The 17,958-nt window shown below is 49.9% G+C and overlaps 1 protein-coding gene across 8 annotated transcripts in view; it reads left to right on the top strand.

The window, feature by feature from the left end:
* The first annotated feature begins 4,526 nt into the window (after nt 1-4,526).
* PPFIA1 (PTPRF interacting protein alpha 1) overlaps nt 4,527-17,958 on the top strand; it is a 71,786-nt gene continuing 58,354 nt past the window's right edge. For 5 of the 8 annotated variants that reach the window (XM_073541751.1, XM_073541754.1, XM_073541755.1 and 2 more), the window contains exons 1-2: nt 4,528-4,867; nt 10,219-10,482. In XM_073541751.1, coding sequence (XP_073397852.1) covers nt 10,219-10,482 — 264 coding nt within the window. In that variant the 5' untranslated portion in view covers nt 4,528-4,867. Of the gene's footprint in view, nt 4,868-10,218; nt 10,483-17,958 lie in introns of all 8 variants that reach the window. The other 3 variants (XM_073541759.1, XM_073541752.1, XM_073541757.1) reach the window with 2 other exon arrangements.

Below are 17,958 nucleotides of genomic sequence, written 5' to 3' on the forward strand. Positions count from 1 at the left end.
TATCAGTACTAGATTACACTGGATCTATCATCTACACTTCTAGATCACACTGGATCATTATCAAATAAGTTCTAGACTACACCAGATCCAGGATACATAAATTCTAGATTACACTGAATCCATAACATGTGACTTGTAGGCGACACTGTATCTGTCACGTGAGCAGGTGGCCCACGTGGCTTGCGGACCCACTGTGCCATGAGGCCGGGCCGACCCAGGAGGGGCGCAGCTAAGCGACTACCAGGTGTTCCTGGATCTCCTGATGGCTTGAGCTGCAGGTAGTCACTCCTGGTCAGTCCCCGGTACTGCAGCAGCTGACCCCAAGGGTCACGCAGACACGGACTCAGGCTCCGTTCAGACTACGCAGATTCTGGGTTCTCAGGCAGAGAGATACTGACATGGAGTCACAGACAGGACTGAATTTGGAAACTTTTTTGTTTTAGCAGTGCGGATATATGGACTACACCCTCATGCACTGGTCACACATGGATCAGGGGACAAGGTTCAGTCACTGGCCACACATGGACCAGGGGACAAGGTTCAGGCATGGCCACACATGGACCTGGGGACAAGGTTCAGGCACTGGCCATACACTGATCAGGGGACAGGTTTCAGGCACTGGCCACTCATGGACCAGGGGACAAGGCTCAGCCACTGGCCATACACGGAGCAGAGGACAAGGTTCAGGCACTGGCTATACATGGACTGGGGGACAAGGTTCAGGCACTGGCTATACATGAACCAGGGGACAAGGTTCAGGCACTGGCTATACATGAACCAGGGGACAAGATTCAGGCACTGGCCATATGAACCAGGCGACAAGGTTCAGGCACTGGCCATATGAACCAGGCGACAAGGTTCAGGCACTGGCTACACATGGACCAGGGGACAACGTTAAGGCGCTGGCTATACATGGACCAGAGGACAAGGTTTAGGCAATGGCTATACATGGACCAGGGGACAACGCTCAGGCACTGGCTATACATGGACCAGGGGACAACGCTCAGGCACTGGCTATACATGGACCAGGGGACAAGGTTCACAAGGACCAGGGCGCAAGGTTCATGGAACTGGCTATACATGGATCAGGGGACAAGGTTCAGGCACTGGATATACATAGACCAGGGGACCTAACAACTCACTAGTAGCACACCCCACTAAAGACTCAATGTTGATTAGGTGCCTCCCTAATGCAGAGGGTGCCTTTTATACAAGATGCCCCCAACTGTTAGATGGGGGCTTTAAGCAGGTGCGTGCGCTACTGCGCTGCCCCTTTAAGAGGAGGGGAGAGCGCCGCCAGTACACAGGCATTGGAAGCAGGGAGAATGCCGGGAAACACGTTGCACGTTATGCCGGCATCCCTGCATGGTCGGGGAAGGGAAGCCATGCAGAGACGTCGGCATAGGTGTTAAAAGTATCTACAATAGATCAGTTTTACACGATTGCAGATTCATTACACGTCAGTTCTGGATTTCAATGGATTTATTATTAATCCAGATGTAGATTACACTAGATTTATCAGCTGCTAGTTCTGGATTACTCTAGATTTACTAGTCAACGGTTATTATTATGCTTTGCTTATACAGCGCATTTAGTTCTCAAGAACTTTACAGATGTTATCATCTCTGTCCCCATCGGGCCTCACAATCTAGATTCCCTATCAGTCTGTGGAGTGTGGGAGGAAACTGGAGAACCAACAGGAAACCCACACAAACCCGGGGAGAACATACAAACTCCTTGCAGATGTCTTTGGTGAGATTTGAACCCAGGACACCAGTGCTAACCACTGAGCCACCGTACAGTGCTAACCACTGAGCCATCGTGCTGCCCACTCAATCTATTACTTGATTTCTGGTTTGCTCTGCATTTATTAGTCGTTGGTTCTGGATTACTCCGGATCTGTCAGCTCTAATATCGCACACCAGGATGGATTAATGCTCGCAAAGTCATCATTGAAAATCCCGGCCTTGCTGCGGATTCGGCGGTGACCTTACCCAATCACTTACCATTTGCTGCCGTTTATGCATAGCATAGTAGGCGTAGCGCCACAGGCGTAAAGTGAGCGTTTCAATGCAATCCTATGGCGGCGGAATCGCCGCGATTCTGCAAAATTAAAGGACATGCTGCGGATTTTACCGCTATGCGATTCCGCAGCATGGGCACAGCAACTCCCGAATCCCGTAGGATGCGTTATTAGCGTTTTTTAAGTGTTTCTACTGCGGCAAAAACGCGGCGGCAACGCTTAAAAAATGCAACGTGGGCACTCAGCCTAAAGGCGCTACCTCCGATCGTCATTATGTACAAAAACACATAACTGTCAGATTACGCCGCCGTATTGCTCACATGTAAACAGGTTCTTCACCAGTCCGTGTGCGGCATCTCCGCTGTCATGGCATCCTCCACTCTGCCGTGAACGCACTCCAGAGCCCGTCCGGCCATAGCACTACTGCGCATGTCCTGGCGTCCTGAATTCATTGGTCAATGAGCTCTTCACAGAATCTGCGCACACTCCAATAGCTTCATACGATTGGTCCTTAGGAAGCTGTCATCACACGGGCAGTGCGCATGCGCCGGCATCCATATACTCCGTCCCAATGGCAGAATGGACGCTGTCTTTTCTGTTTTTTGACATGGATCTCTCCGGGATGGACTCCCTGGATTTGACGGGCGTCTCAATGTTTGTCCATAAGGACTCTGGCTATTGGTGAGCTGCGGTTTAACTACACGGTTTTGATTTAGTAACTGGATGCTGTCATCGGAATCCAAAACCATGAACCAGAGACGCCCCGAGACCAGAAGCCAAGTCACATCATGGGACAGGTCACATCCAGAACAGAAAAAATTATTATCTGCCGCTCGGCCATCAGACACAATCGGAAATGTCCCAACTCTACAGAAAGAGACGGGCAATCCAGAACCGACAGTAGACAGATCGGCTCTGTATTGCTCCAGATCTGTCAGGCATCAGCGGCTCTGCATCACTCTAGATCTGTCAGGTGTCGGTGGCTCTGTATCGCTCCAGATCTGTCAGTGACTCTGCATCGCTCTAGATCTGTCCGGTGTCGGTGACTCTGTATCACTCCAGATCTGTCAGGCGTCGGTGGCTCTGCATCGCTCTAGATCTGTCTGGTGTTGGTGACTCTGTATCGCTCCAGATCTGTCAGGTGTCGGTGGCTCTGTATCGCTCCAGATCTGTCAGGCGTCGATGGCACTGCATCGCTCCAGATCTGTCAGGCGTCGGTGGCTCTGCATCGCTCCAGATCTGTCAGTCGTCGGTGGCTCTGTATCGCTCCAGATCTGTCAGGCGTCGATGGCTCTGCATCGCTCCAGATCTGTCAGGCGTCGATGGCACTGCATCGCTCCAGATCTGTAAGGCGTCGATGGCACTGCATCGCTCCAGATCTGTCAGGCGTCATTGTCACTGCATCGCTCCAGATCTGTCAGGCGTCGGTGGCTCAGCATCGCTCCAGATGTGTCAGGTGTTAAGGGCTCTGCATCGCTCCAGATGTGTCAGGTGTTAGGGGCTCTGCATCGCTCCAGATCTGTCAGGTGTCGGTGGCACTGGATCACTACAGATCTGTCAATTGTCACATATGGATCACTTAGGATCTCTCAGGTCTCGGTTCTGGACAGCCTCGGATCTGTCAGGCGTTGGTTTTGGATTTCACCAGATGTCTGGTGTAGGTGCTGGATCTCTACGGATTTGTCAGTCGTCAGCTCTGTATCACTCCAGATGTGTCAGGCGTCAGTGGCTCTGCATCGCTCCAGACCTGTTAGGTGTTGGTTCTGGATTTCACGGATCTGTCAGGTGTCGGTTCTGGATTACACAGGCTCTGCGAGGTGTCCGTTCTGGATTAATTGTATCTGCCAGGTGACGGTTCTGGATTACACCGGACCTGACAGGTGTCGGTTCTGGATTACTCCAGATCTGTCAGTGCTGGTTCTGAATTACACTGGATCTGTGCCGGTTTGGGATTACACCGGATCTGTCCGTGTCGGTTCTGGATTACTCCGGATCTGTCAGTGCTGATTCTGGATCACGTCGGATCTGTCCATGTCGGTTCTGGATTACAAGGATCTGTCAGTGTTGGGTTTGGATTACACCGGATCTGCCAGGTGTCGGTTCAGGATTACACCGGATATGACAGGTGTTTATTCTGGATTACTCCGGATCTGTCAGTGCCGGTTCTGGATTTACACTGGACATGGCAGTGCCGGTTCAGGATTGCACCGGATCGGGTCTGGATTTACGCCGGATCTGACAGGCGTTGGTTCTGGATTACTCCAGATATGTCAGTGCCGGTTATGGATCACTCCGGATCTGTCAGTGCCGGTTCTGGATCACTCCGGATCTGTCAGTGCCTGTTCTGGATCACTCCGGATCTGTCAGTGCCGGTGCTGACTCCGCACACTAGCAGTTTCCCGCTCAGATCTCGGTTCATCACGTGACCACAGTCTCCCGACACTCACCTGCATGTGGCCCGCCCACTCTCTGCTCATTGGTTCCCTGTCAGAGCCAGGTGACTGCCCACGTCTCCATGGTTACGGCTCTCCAGCTCCTCCCATAGCGTGACGCAATGCATGCCGGGCACGTCACGCACCGACTGGGCGCCGCGGTGTATGCCGGGAACAGAGAGGCGGCCTGAGTGAACCGGGACACCGAACAGGGGATCCCGTGCCCGGCTGCGCTCCACCCGAAACGGGACGGCAGGGAGCACCGGGGCCGGCGCAGGACGTGTATCTGGGATCCCCTCTCCCCTCGGTGCACGGACCCGGGATCCCCGTCCTCCTCCTCACCGGCCCGGTCCATGCTGAACAGAACCCAGGATTACACGTCAGTGGCCGGAGCCCGGGAGCACCCAGCAAGGTAATGGCGGCCGTGGGCGCAGGTGACGCGCTCTGCTGTAATGGTCCGGCTGTGACGTCACTCTGCGCGGTATACTGCAGCCCTGACAGGGGCCCCGCCGTACACTGAGTGTGGGGCGACCTGAGCATCGCTTGGGGCGAGAGCGGCCACATCCTGACCGCTGTGGCCTCAGCTGGGGGACATGCTGGGAGTTGTAGTTCTGCACTGACTGGAGGGGCCTGGATGGAGGCCATTATACTCCTGAAATCATTGGCCGGGGATGGTCGCCTGGTTCCCTGGCGTTGTGGCGGTCACGACCCGCTGGAGACCCCCTGTTCTGTCCCTTGTGGGGGCAATTACTGAAAAGTGCTGAACCCTCAGTTGGCTGAGAGGGCACCTGGTCCAGTGGTGTGGCTGCGTCTGTCAGGGCATGCTGGGAGTTGTAGTTTTGCAGCAGCTGGAGCGGCATCTGTTGGGACACTGAACCTTAAGAATAGTGAAAAACCCTGAGCGCAAACTCTCTCCTGGCTCCGCGGCCTCGTGCCCGGCGGGTGATGCCTCTCTCTCCTGGCTCCGCGGCCTCGTGCCCGGCGGGTGATGCCTCTCTCTCCTGGCTCCGCGGCCGGCGGGTGATGCCTCTCTCTCCTGGCTCCGCGGCCGGCGGGTGATGCCTCTCTCTCCTGGCTCCGCGGCCGGCGGGTGATGCCTCTCTCTCCTGGCTCCGCGGCCGGCGGGTGATGCCTCTCTCTCCTGGCTCCGCGGCCGGCGGGTGATGCCTCTCTCTCCTGGCTCCGCGGCCGGCGGGTGATGCCTCTCTCTCCTGGCTCCGCGGCCGGCGGGTGATGCCTCTCTCTCCTGGCTCTGCGGCCGGCGGGTGATGCCTCTCTCTCCTGGCTCCGCGGCCGGCGGGTGATGCCTCTCTCTCCTGGCTCCGCGGCCGGCGGGTGATGCCTCTCTCTCCTGGCTCCGCGGCCGGCGGGTGATGCCTCTCTCTCCTGGCTCCGCGGCCGGCGGGTGATGCCTCGCTTTGTCTGGCATTCACGGCCAGTTTTCCTCTGAGGGTGGCTTATTCCTACAGGACATATATGTACAGTGTCACGTTTGGGGACAGAGAAGTGAGTGTGCAGCCATCTCCACTCCCTTCTATGGGAGATGCATGCACACCTCTAATGTCACTGGACCTATAATTGGGATGAATGTTCATTCTGCCTGTAAAAGGCCTTTAAAGGGGTTGTCCGGTGAGTAGATGTTGTCCTTTCCTCAGGACAGGATATCAGATCTTGGGGCTCTGACACCCTGCGCCGCTCCAATCCAGTCAGCTGATGGGTGGGGGTCTCTGCCGGTTGTCAGACGCCTACGATCTGATATTGATGACCTAAGGATGTGCCACTGACATCTACTGATTGGACAACCCCTTTAAATCTTTATTCTCCTGCTCTTTCTAGAATGGCAGCTCCTATTATACCTTGTGGAGAGGTGAGGTAGTAGTTTTTTTTTTTTTGGAGATCATTTTTTCTTTTTTCTGCTGGGATTACGTGGTGACACTTGATGATTTTGACTGTGGTCTCATACAGGCAAGAGAAAACTGCACTTTCCAAAAAAAAACCTGTTGACTTCTCGTAAAGATTTCAGACGGTTTGATCAGAGGGGTTCCGGGCGTGGAGACCCCCAAAATCTGAGAGGCAGCAAAGATGGCTCAATAAAAAGTAGAAGCCTTGTCATCAGTCTTAGGAGGAGAGATAATCGTGGTTGAGCTTTTCCTGATTTCTGCACTCAAAGGGGGTCTCTGCATATCAGACCCCCAGCAATCAAAACTTCTGAGATGTCAAAACTTTCCTTTAAAATTAAGTTGCTTTTTAACTTGCCTCTTCCAACACGACCGCACTCACTCTCATTAGCTGCAACATTGCAATCTTAAAGGGGTTTTCAGACACCCCATATTCCTCTGCAGTTTGGGTCTTATCGGTTCAGCACTGAGTCTCCACCTCTGCTCCCAGGATCTGTTATGGTCTGCAGCGCTGATGTCATGTTGACAACACTGCAGGCAATCGCTGAGCTCAGCAGCCATGATAGACTCATGCCATCAAGTTGGTCCGAGCAGCTGATCTCAGTGATTGTCTGCAGTGCTGTCGACAATTGAAGTCTTTAAGAGCCACGTTGAAAGTTAAATACCCGGTATACTGGTCAAGGCATTGCCCATGGTAGGAAAAACATTGCTGCTTTCTTCCAAAAACACTGCAACCCCTGTCCGGAGGTCGTGTGTAGTATTGAGGTTCAGCGCTAGATCTGAACTCCAATATCAATCACAACCATGCACAGGAGTGGCGCTGTTTTTGGCAGCCATTTTTTTTCTAATTCTGCACATCTCCTTTACGGTGTTTATAGTTTTATTTATTTATTTTTTTTTTGCTCCTTCAGATGTGTTGGCCGTCTAATAGATGTGAAAATGTGACGGATCCTCTCCTGTCCTAAGTATTGGGTCACTTTATAGCAATCCTGCGTTCTCCCATTATAGTGACCCCGTACGAATGCTTATATTTTTCAGCGGGTCTGTGTAGGGTTTTGCACCATCACCTGTTAGTGGGAGCTGGACTTTTATCCCTGTCTGCTGATATCTTGAGCAGTGGGGAGATAATTGCAGATAAGTGTTGTTCAGAGGCCATCAATGTATTTGCTGTGTACATTGATCAGCTGTGGTGCGTGGATCTTGAGACACTGCATGCGTGGATGTTTTTGCGCTGTGTGCAGGAATCTTGGCACTTGTGTGCTGTGTGTCGCGTGCGTGGATCTCCGGAGCATTGGCGGGTCGGTCCCTGCGCCGGTGCCTTGCGCGCGTCGGTCCCCGCACCGGCGCGCTCTGCCTGCCACTTAAGAGCGGTGGGATTGGCGCTGCCATCCTATTATGTAATTGCATTTTTTTGCACTATGTCATCAGATGGATAATTGACCGGTATTTTCCGGCTTGTAATTACGCCTTCTCATACCACAGCGGTGATTTCTGTGTTTTGCAGGTGGTATATTCTCATTTTCTGGATGTTTTAGGACTGAGTAGGACATAATGAATTCCTCATTAGCTGTAGTGCTGGTGTAATAGTCTCGGTGGTCTGACCTTTAGAACTTGGGTGTGTTTTGTTTACACCTTGTTGAAGGTTTAGGTGGCTCAGCTGGAGATGTGCATGGAAATTCTGGTTGCAGAGGTGCAATTCGCTTGCATAGGAGACAATTGACTTGGTGCTGATTTTACTACTGAAATTCTCATCAAATCCGAGATGTGGGACTGGGTCATTATTTCAGATTCTGCATAGTTCGGGCCAGCGGCTCAGCCCTGCCACCGGCCCGAGCTGTCAATCTTCTGGAGCGCACTGACCCCCAACAAGCAGGAAGCTGGGATGCAGGGGAGCGGCGCACTCCAAATGGTTGGAGCGAGAGAACTCCCGCCACTATTTACAATAGGAACCATGTAATACTTAATTTCTCATGTAGGGGCGCTGCAGGGAATTTGAAAACTTGCTTCCAGGTTTCCTCCATGGCCCCTGTATACAGTTGTGGCCAAAAGTATTGACACCCCTGCAATTTTGTCAAATAATACTTAGTTTCTTCCTGAAAATGACTGCAAACACAAATTCTTTGGTATTATCTTCATTTAGTTTGTCTTAAATGAAAAACCACAAAAGAGAATGAAGAAAACAGCAAAACATTGATCATTTCACACAAAACTCCAAAAATGGGCCAGACAAAAGTATTGGCACCCTCAGCCTAATACTTGGTTGCACAACCTTTTGCCAAAATAACTGCGACCAACCGCTTCCGGTAACCATCAATGAGTTTCTTACAATGCTCTGCTGGAATTTTAGACCATTCTTCTTTGGCAAACTGCTCCAGGTCCCTGATATTTGAAGGGTGCCTTCTCCAAACTGCCATTTTTAGATCTCTCCACAGGTGTTCTATGGGATTCAGGTCTGGACTCATTGCTGGCCACCTTAGAAGTCTCCAGTGCTTTCTCTCAAACCATTTTCTAGTGCTTTTTGAAGAGTGTTTTGGGTCATTGTCCTGCTGGAAGACCCATGACCTCTGAGGGAGACCCAGCTTTCTCACACTGGGCCCTACATTATGCTGCAAAATTTGTTGGTAGTCTTCAGACTTCATAATGCCATGCACACGGTCAAGCAGTCCAGTGCCAGAGGCAGCAAAGCAACCCCAAAACATAAGGGAACCTCCGCCATGTTTGACTGTAGGGACCGTGTTTTTCTTCTTTGAATGCCTTTAAACTCTTTGATGCCTTTGCCCAAAAAGCTCTACTTTTGTCTCATCTGACCAGAGAACATTCTTCCAAAACGTTTTAGGCTTTTTCAGGTAAGTTTTGGCAAACTCCAGCCTGGCTTTTTTATGTCGCGGGCGTAAGAAGTGGGGTCTTCCTGGGTCTCCTACCATACAGTCCCTTTTCATTCAGATGCCGACGGATAGTACGGGTTGACACTGTTGTACCCTCGGACTGCAGGGCAGCTTGAACTTGTTTAGATGTTAGTCGAGGTTCTTTATCCAACATCCGCACAATCTTGCGTTGAAATCTCTTGTTAATTTTTCTTTTCCGTCCACATCTAGGGAGGTTAGCCACAGTGCCATGGGCTTTAAACTTTTTGATGACACTGCGCACGGTAGACACAGGAACATTCAGGTCTTTGGAGATGGACTTGTAGCCTTGAGATTGCTCATGCTTCCTCACAATTTGGTCTCTCAAGTCCTCAGACAGTTCTTTGGTCTTCTTTCTTTTCTCCATGCTCAATGTGGTACACACAAGGACACAGGACAGAGGTTGAGTCAACTTTAATCCATGTCAACTGGCTGCAAGTGTGATTTAGTTATTGCAAACACCTGTTAGGTGCCACAGGTAAGTTACAGGTGCTGTTAATTACACAAATTAGAGAAGCATCACATGATTTTTCGAACAGTGCCAATACTTTTGTCCACCCTCTTTTTTATGTTTGGTGTGGAATTATATCCAATTTGGCTTTAGGACAATTCTTCTTGTGTTTTTTGATTTAAGACAAATTAAATGAAGATAATACCAAAGAATGTGTGTTTGCAATCATTTTCAGGAAGAAACTGAGTATTATCTGACAGAATTGCAGGGGTGTCAATACTTTTGGCCACAACTGTAATTATGAAGCACTGTCTAATAGCAATGGATTGATACAACTGACCCTAATAGAAGTCATGACCCTCAATCCTGGAAGTCACATAGACTTTCATCCAACTTTCCCGAGAACCGATATAACGAAGAAAAGCCTCATTTGGCGCCGGGAAGTGCTTTGCGATTGTTTTGCTTCACGATTTGTGCCAGTCATCCTAATCCTGCCATATTCTCTTTTTAGATGATGTGCGAAGTGATGCCAACCATCAGTGAAGCTGAGATGCCTCCAGGGGGGAACGGCAGCCATGGATCAGGCTCGCCCCTACAGACGGACTCCGATTCCCACTTTGAGCAACTCATGGTTTCAATGCTAGAAGAGAGAGACCGGCTGCTGGACACGCTGCGAGAGACCCAGGAGACCTTGGCACTAAATCAGGGCAAGCTGCATGAAGTCACCCATGAGCGGGACTCGCTACAGCGGCAGCTCAACACGGCGCTGCCTCAGGTAGGTGCCGCCAGTCCCTCTGAGGGACCACCAATGTCAGCGATGAGAGCGGATGGACGTTACCTGTGAGATCTGCTTTCTGGTTATAAGTGGCGCCCGGCAGCCACCTATCGGGGTCGTTGTGGGGCGCACAGCCTATGCTTTATACTTCACCACTTAAAGGGGTATTACCATTGTATTGCTATTTTATAACTCTGGGACCCCTGAGAATGATGCAAAAGCAGAGTTGTGGTTCCTGTGCAGAGGAAATGCTGCACAGGGGACACAACACTGCTTCTGTTTTCTCTGGAGCCGTGGGGTTCTCTTAGGTAATTACGCCATAGTGGATTGTAGTGATATGCCCCATCATCTTCGGGAGCGGCGTTCAATGCTGCATAGCAGTCCCAGTTGTAGCAGAGCGGGCATCTTTCCTCAATGATGTAGCTTTGGCAGAATTAGTGAGAACGCCTACTTGGGTGGAGGAGGTGGTCTTCAGCCCGGCTGCTTATGAGGCTGAGCTTTTCCATTGTTCAATTATCCCGTAGATTATAGCACGGTTATGAGGAGGAAAGTCTCTGGAAACAAAGGGTCCAGCTACTAACCAAGCGCCCGGTGTATACAGCGTGGAATTAGGCGCAGGGTCTCATATGAGTTGAGTAGAGTCGTCTGCAATCTGTGACTCAGTTTCATAGCAGCTACAATGTGAAATGGGAGGGCATGATGGGAGTTGTAGTGTCACGAAAGCTGGAGCGCTGCAGAATGGAGCCCAAGGTTCTTGGGAGATTTCCAGTCAGCCCTCCTGGTCTCCTCTCCATGTATTACAGTTGCTGAACTAGTAACTCCATCATAGTGTTAATAATTGCGGAGAGGATTTGGGGGAGGGCGAGTACGTACCACGTGCCGATACCATCCAGACGCACATACTATTGTGATCTATGCGCTGTCCGCTCTGATATTACCCCCACAGCTACGTACAAGCCCCTGTCAGCTCCATTGATGTCAGCGGGATCTGTCGGGTTATGTTGGGTCACGTTTGTGTTGGGGGGGCTTGTGTCTCACAATCCAGCACACGGTAACGACTAGTGTTTTTGTTCCCCCGGGGGTCTATTTGTCTTGCAGCATCTGACAATATGGCCACACACATGATCACTTACCCTAAGACTTAGTTTACATTAGTCATTTTTGATGCCTGCAGCAGTTTTCTTGCTGTCATTTGAGTCTTGGACGGATCCCATTCCCTGCCGGTTATCGGCGATGCATCTGCCGGCTTTTATAGACTGTTTCTTCCTCCGTCTGTGATCGTAGCTCTGAAGGAAACCTGTGGGTGATGGGACAGGACCGCCGCAGTCAGGAGCAGTGAGGTGTGATAACGAGATCCTGGAGATGGGAGAGAATAGGAGGCCGGGCCCCGGGGCCGCTCTTCCACCACTTATGTCAGGGCAATCAGTGCTTATGTTCAGTGACAGAACGATGGAGGCGGCCGGAGGGTTTTGTCAGCCGTTCTCCGCGCCGCTCCTGGGATTACTCTCTGCTGTCATCACATTCTTATTCAGCGCAAGGCAAGGTGTCTGATCGTCTCTCAGCCGGGAACGGAGCGGAGTTATCCCTGCTGCTTCTGGAACGATTAAGTCACCGAATCATGCAAATTTATTCTTCTGAGTAGATGGTTATCGATCCAAGTGCGAATATTCTGCAGACGCTGCGCGCCGGCTATGTGCTCCCATTAACCCCTTCCCAAACCTTGATGTACAGTTATGTCACAGGAGGCGCCTGGTGGCCAGTCCCCCGAGGGCGCTTAAAGATGATTGTTCTCGGCAGCACATCGTCTGTGTAAGCAAAGTGCTTCCAAGAACAATGATTTTCTCTATGCACAGGACGATCATAATACAGCTGTTTCCTGAAAAGACTGCGGCCACTTCTCAACCATGTTTTTGCCTGTAATTTTTTTTTGTTATGGAGGGAAGATGGACGGCACCACTGCTTGTGCCTATGTCCAGTTTTTCACACGCTCTGCCATCAGGCTCTTTAAAGGGGGCACTGAAGGGGTCCCGTTCTTGCGCGGCTGCTTGGTGGGACGCCCCTTTTGCGGCCTTTCCTGCGTTGTAGTTGTTCAGGCGATGCCCGACCTTCTGCAGATCCTTAACATCAATTACCATTCTGCAAAACATAGAGGACAGATCTGTTCATTCAGGAATAGTACGAGGCCCGTGCCGCAAATCAACCCGATGAACATGACGGAGATGTGACTGTAATTTCTCTCTGCCCCCCTCGTGATGTGACGGGCCCTGCCCTGAGCATAAACCAGATTATCCTGAAATACCGTCGCTCCTCCAGCTCTGCAAAATGAGCGACACTAAGGTGTCCCCTACCTGCAGGATTAGGACATCAAAGATCCCAGCAGAATTTGTGTTTGGAGTCTTTTTTTTTTTTTTTTTCTTCTTCCCTGTAACTCATGATTTTGGAAGGGGTTAAAAATGCAGTGGAATGAGCCGGCACCAGAAGAAAATGAATAGTCAGTTCTAGGTGTGAAGTCGACTTCAGAGACCATTTAATAGAGTCCATATGTTTCTGCTGCGGCAGCCCAGCGAGACGGGGGAGGAGGGCTGTTGTGTCTTTGACCCACCTTTTTTTTTCTTTTTTTTTTTTTCCTTCTAAGAATTTTCATACATTTATTTTACTTGGTCTCTCACTCGCTCCAGAAATATGAGCCAGGTCCGCTTCGTTCTCTCCAAAACGCGTCTACGCTTGGCTGAGCGGAGGTTCGTGCAAACTGAGGAGTTGGCAGAGATGGTGGGCGGCCGGCCGGCCGTGGTTGAATGTGCGTTCCCAGCTTTAGTGATGAGACTCCATCTTTTCTTACCGTTCCAAAGATAAGGGTTGTATCGGGCAAGATGTCTGTCAATGCAGCTAAGAAAGGGGATGGCATACTGATGGCTGGGGTTCAAACAGTCGCCATCCCCCCCGAGTGGAACTCGGCACCGCCCCGTCTGATGGGAGCGGAGGTCGAGCATGTGCACTATTGCCTATGGAACCACTGGAGATATCCAAGCGCTGCGCTCCCTCTCCGGCTGTCCCAGACCTGCGCTCCATTGAAATGGTGGTCTGCAGAGTCCTTTCTTGACGAAGATAGGAGCGTCAGGATGCATGCGCCATTGTCTACCTGATTGGGCGCTTCTTTAGACTAGAATACATTTTTATGTCAAGAGGACGTCAGTCAATAGGAAACAAAAAAATTCTCCCCAGAAACGGCGCCCTCCGTGTTTGTGGGCAGCACCTGGTATTGCATCTCGGCTGCAGTCCCTCGAATACGTGAAGTGCGGTTTATTTTTTTTCTTGTGGGCCTATAAAGCAGACCCCCTTCTTTCTTATCCTTTATAATCCCTTTATGCTTATTATTAAAGTTCTTTTCAGGGTTTCTCCATCTGAATGGGTGGGATACCCTTTATTTTCGGCGTGTGTGTGTTTCTAGGGGGGTCTTCCCTCCCTGGTCCGGTCAAGGGTCTTGCCCAGAGAGTCTACAGATGTGAGAAATGTGTATTAGGCCATAAATTGCAGACTAGATTAGGCCATCGCTGCAAAAAATAGTTTGGTCCCTTGTGACTTTAATCCACAACTAACTCCTTTTTTTTTTTTTTTTGTGGAAATTCTTTTTTTTTTTTTTCCTTGCAGGTAGATGTCCTCTGGAGGATCGAGGATGGACCCCTTTAGGTGCTCGACAGTCCACCCCCCCCCCCCCAGCCTGTGATGGCTGATAACAGGGAGCACAAGATTGCATTCCCCAGCGCCGTTGACACTATCCCTTTAAATGATTTAGAGGCTTAATTCCCTTTATTTAGTGTGTGGGCGCTCGCTGCTATTAATAGCAGCGGATGAGCAGTGCGGTAAATGACAGTGTACGGCGGTCATGTGGTGTAGCAGTGCCGAGTGTGTGCACACCGTCTAATGACACTTTCGGGGCCACAGCAGAACTTTTGCTTTTTGTTTGGGTTTGCTCTGGTGCCCGCTGTGTTACTTTCCTACGTGACATCCGTCCAGTCCGTCATTTTATTGCCCATAGTGCAGACAGATAGCAGGTTTTCTCCCGGCAGGAGGTTATTGCTCGTACAGTGGCGCCTTTGTTTTGCAGCGCGGTAAAGCAAATTCTTTCCTGGACTCTGTGCCAGACGGCCAACGTCGGAGTCAATTTTTGTGATTTTTTTTTTTTTTCTTTTTTTTTGTGTGTTTTGTAGCTTACAGCTTGTTACAAGGCCTAAGAGGAGTCTCCCACCAGCGAAGGGGCTAATCCCATTATTAAAACGCTGTGTCCGGACGGCGTGTCAGGCTTTCTGCTGAACAGATGGTCACAGGTTTGGTTTACAGCCAAGGGCTACGGCAAGAACACAGCTAGCCTTGTGTGTCCGGCTGACTCTCCTGTGCACCTCTTGGATTGCGGCTTCGTACTCATCCAACTGAAATCCTGGTATAGCCATAGAGGTAGAAGAAGTCTCTGCCTCCTTCACCCCTGAAAAAAGAGATAAGGCTGAAGGCCAGTTTAACAAGCGCTTATATCACCAATGCAGACCTCCTAGGGCCGGTGGATCGCTGGTATCATACTGCTGTCCTCGTACAGTCGGCATATTCTCGGCAGCATGTCTTCTGTGTACATTGCTGATATCGTACTGCTGTTCCCGTACAGTCTGCATATGCTCGGCAGCACGTCTTTTGTGTACATCGCTGGTATCATTCTGTAGTCCGCATACAGTCGGTATCTTCTCGGCAGCACGTCTTCGGTGTACATCACTGGTATCATACTGCTGTCGCCGTACCGTCTGTGTATTCTCAGCAGCACGTCTTCGGTGTACATCACTGGTATCATACTGCTGTCGCCGTACCGTCTGTGTATTCTCGGCAGCACGTCTTCTGTGTACATCGCTGGTATCGTACTGCTGTCTCCGTACAGTCTGCATATTCTCAGCAGCACGTCTTCTGTGTACATCGCTGGTATCGTACTGCTGTCTCCGTACAGTCTGCATATTCTCAGCAGCACGTCTTCTGTGTACATCGCTGGTATCGCACTGCTGTCTCCGTACAGTCTGCATATTCTCGGCAGCACGTCTTCTGTGTACATCGCTGGTATCGTACTGCTGTCTCCGTACAGTCTGCATATTCTCGGCAGCACTTCTATGTACATCTCTGGTATTGTACTGCTGTTCCCGTACAGTATGCATATTCTCGGCAGCACGTCTTCTGTGTACATCGCTGGTATCGTACTGCTGTCCCCGTACAGTCGGCATATTCTCGGCAGCTCGTCTTCTGTGTACTCTGAGAGATGTGCTGCCGCAATAACGATATTGCCAAAAAAATTATTGAGATCGAGCGATCAGCTGACTTTTCAGCTCTACAGTATTTTTAGAGCGTTTGGACATTCCTTGTTAGACAGTCCGCTGATGATCACTGGGTGTTGGGTACAGTTGTAAAATATGTGGAGAAATCCAGGATCCTTGTCCCTGCAGCGCCCCCGCAGGCTGAAGGAGATGTTACCTTGTTCTAATTTAAGTCAATGGGCTCTCTGTGTAATTTGTGGACATGAATTTTAGTCACTCCCTGCTCCAACTAATTGGTGTGATCCCTGAATGGGGAGAGGGGTTTGCTCACTATGAACTTGGTATGTTTTAAAATCAGTTTTCTAAAGTAGATTTTCACTTTAATATACAAATATATGTTGCATTTTCAATTTACCTTTTGCAAAGTCTGTGCTTGCATTCAGTGAATGAATTCATGTCTTTAAGCAGAAGGCAGGCTACTTTTTGGGTAGTATTACACTGCACATTACTAAGCCATATTGTTGGCTTTTGATACATTGTAGAAAACTGTTTGGATACAAGAGATTTGTGCCATAGATCATGTACTTCTCTCATGAGAAATTGTAGCAAACCTTCAGAGCTATAGCATCATGGTTTTTTTTTTTTTTTTTTTCCATTTGCTGTCATCCAGCCTATATTACTGGGAGAGACGCACAGACCTCATATCCAGCCTGTATTACTGAGAGAGAGACACAATCCTCACATCCAGTCTATATTACTGGGAGAGACACACAGACCTCACATCCAGCCTATATTACCGGTAGAGACGTACAGATCTCACATCCAGCCTGTATTACTGGGAGAGACACGCAGAGCTCACATCCAGCCCATATTACAGGGAGAGACACACAATCCTCACAACCAGCCTATATTACTGGGAGAGACACACAATCCTCTCAACCAGCCTATATTACTGGGAGAGACGCACAATCCTCACAACCAGCCTATATTACTGGGAGAGACACACAATCCTCACAACCAGCCTATATTACTGGGAGAGACACACAATCCTCACAACCAGCCTATATTATTGGGAGAGACACACAATCCTCACAACCAGCCTATATTATTGGGAGAGACACACAATCCTCACAACCAGCCTATATTACTGGGAGAGACACACAATCCTCACAACCAGCCTATATTACTGGGAGAGACACACAATCCTCACAACCAGCCTATATTACTGGGAGAGACACACAATCCTCACAAACAGCCTATATTACTGGGAGAGACACACAATCCTCACATCCAGCCTATATTACTGGGAGAGACACACAATCCTCACAACCAGCCTATATTACTGGGAGAGAGACACAATCCTCACAACCAGCCTATATTACTGGGAGAGAGACACAATCCTCACAACCAGCCTATATTACTGGGAGAGAGACACAATCCTCACATCCAGCCTATATTACTGGGAGAGACACAGAGACCTCCCATCCAGCCTATATTACTCGGAGAGACACGCAGAGCTCACATCCAGCCTATATTAATGGGAGAGACACAGACCTCACATCCAGCCTATATTACTGGGAGAGACACGCAGAGCTCACATCCAGCCTATATTAATGGGAGACACACAGACCTCACATCCAGCCTATATTACTGGGAGAGACGTACAGATCTCACATCCAGCCTGTATTACTGGGAGAGACACGCAGATCTCACATCCAGCCCATATTACAGGGAGAGACACGCAGAGCTCACATCCAGCCCATATTACAGGGAGAGACACACAATCCTCACAACCAGCCTATATTACTGGGAGAGACACACAATCCTCTCAACCAGCCTATATTACTGGGAGAGACACACAATCCTCACAACCAGCCTATATTACTGGGAGAGACACACAATCCTCACAACCAGCCTATATTACTGGGAGAGACACACAATCCTCACAACCAGCCTATATTATTGGGAGAGACACACAATCCTCACAACCAGCCTATATTATTGGGAGAGACACACAATCCTCACAACCAGCCTATATTACTGGGAGAGACACACAATCCTCACAAACAGCCTATATTACTGGGAGAGACACACAATCCTCACAACCAGCCTATATTACTGGGAGAGACACAGAGACCTCACATCCAGCCTATATTACTGGGAGAGAGACACAATCCTCACAACCAGCCTATAT

The sequence above is a fragment of the Dendrobates tinctorius genome, unplaced genomic scaffold, assembly GCF_039654945.1.
Source record: "Dendrobates tinctorius isolate UK_male_01 unplaced genomic scaffold, ASM3965494v1 ptg000124l, whole genome shotgun sequence".
NCBI lineage: Eukaryota > Metazoa > Chordata > Amphibia > Anura > Dendrobatidae > Dendrobates > Dendrobates tinctorius.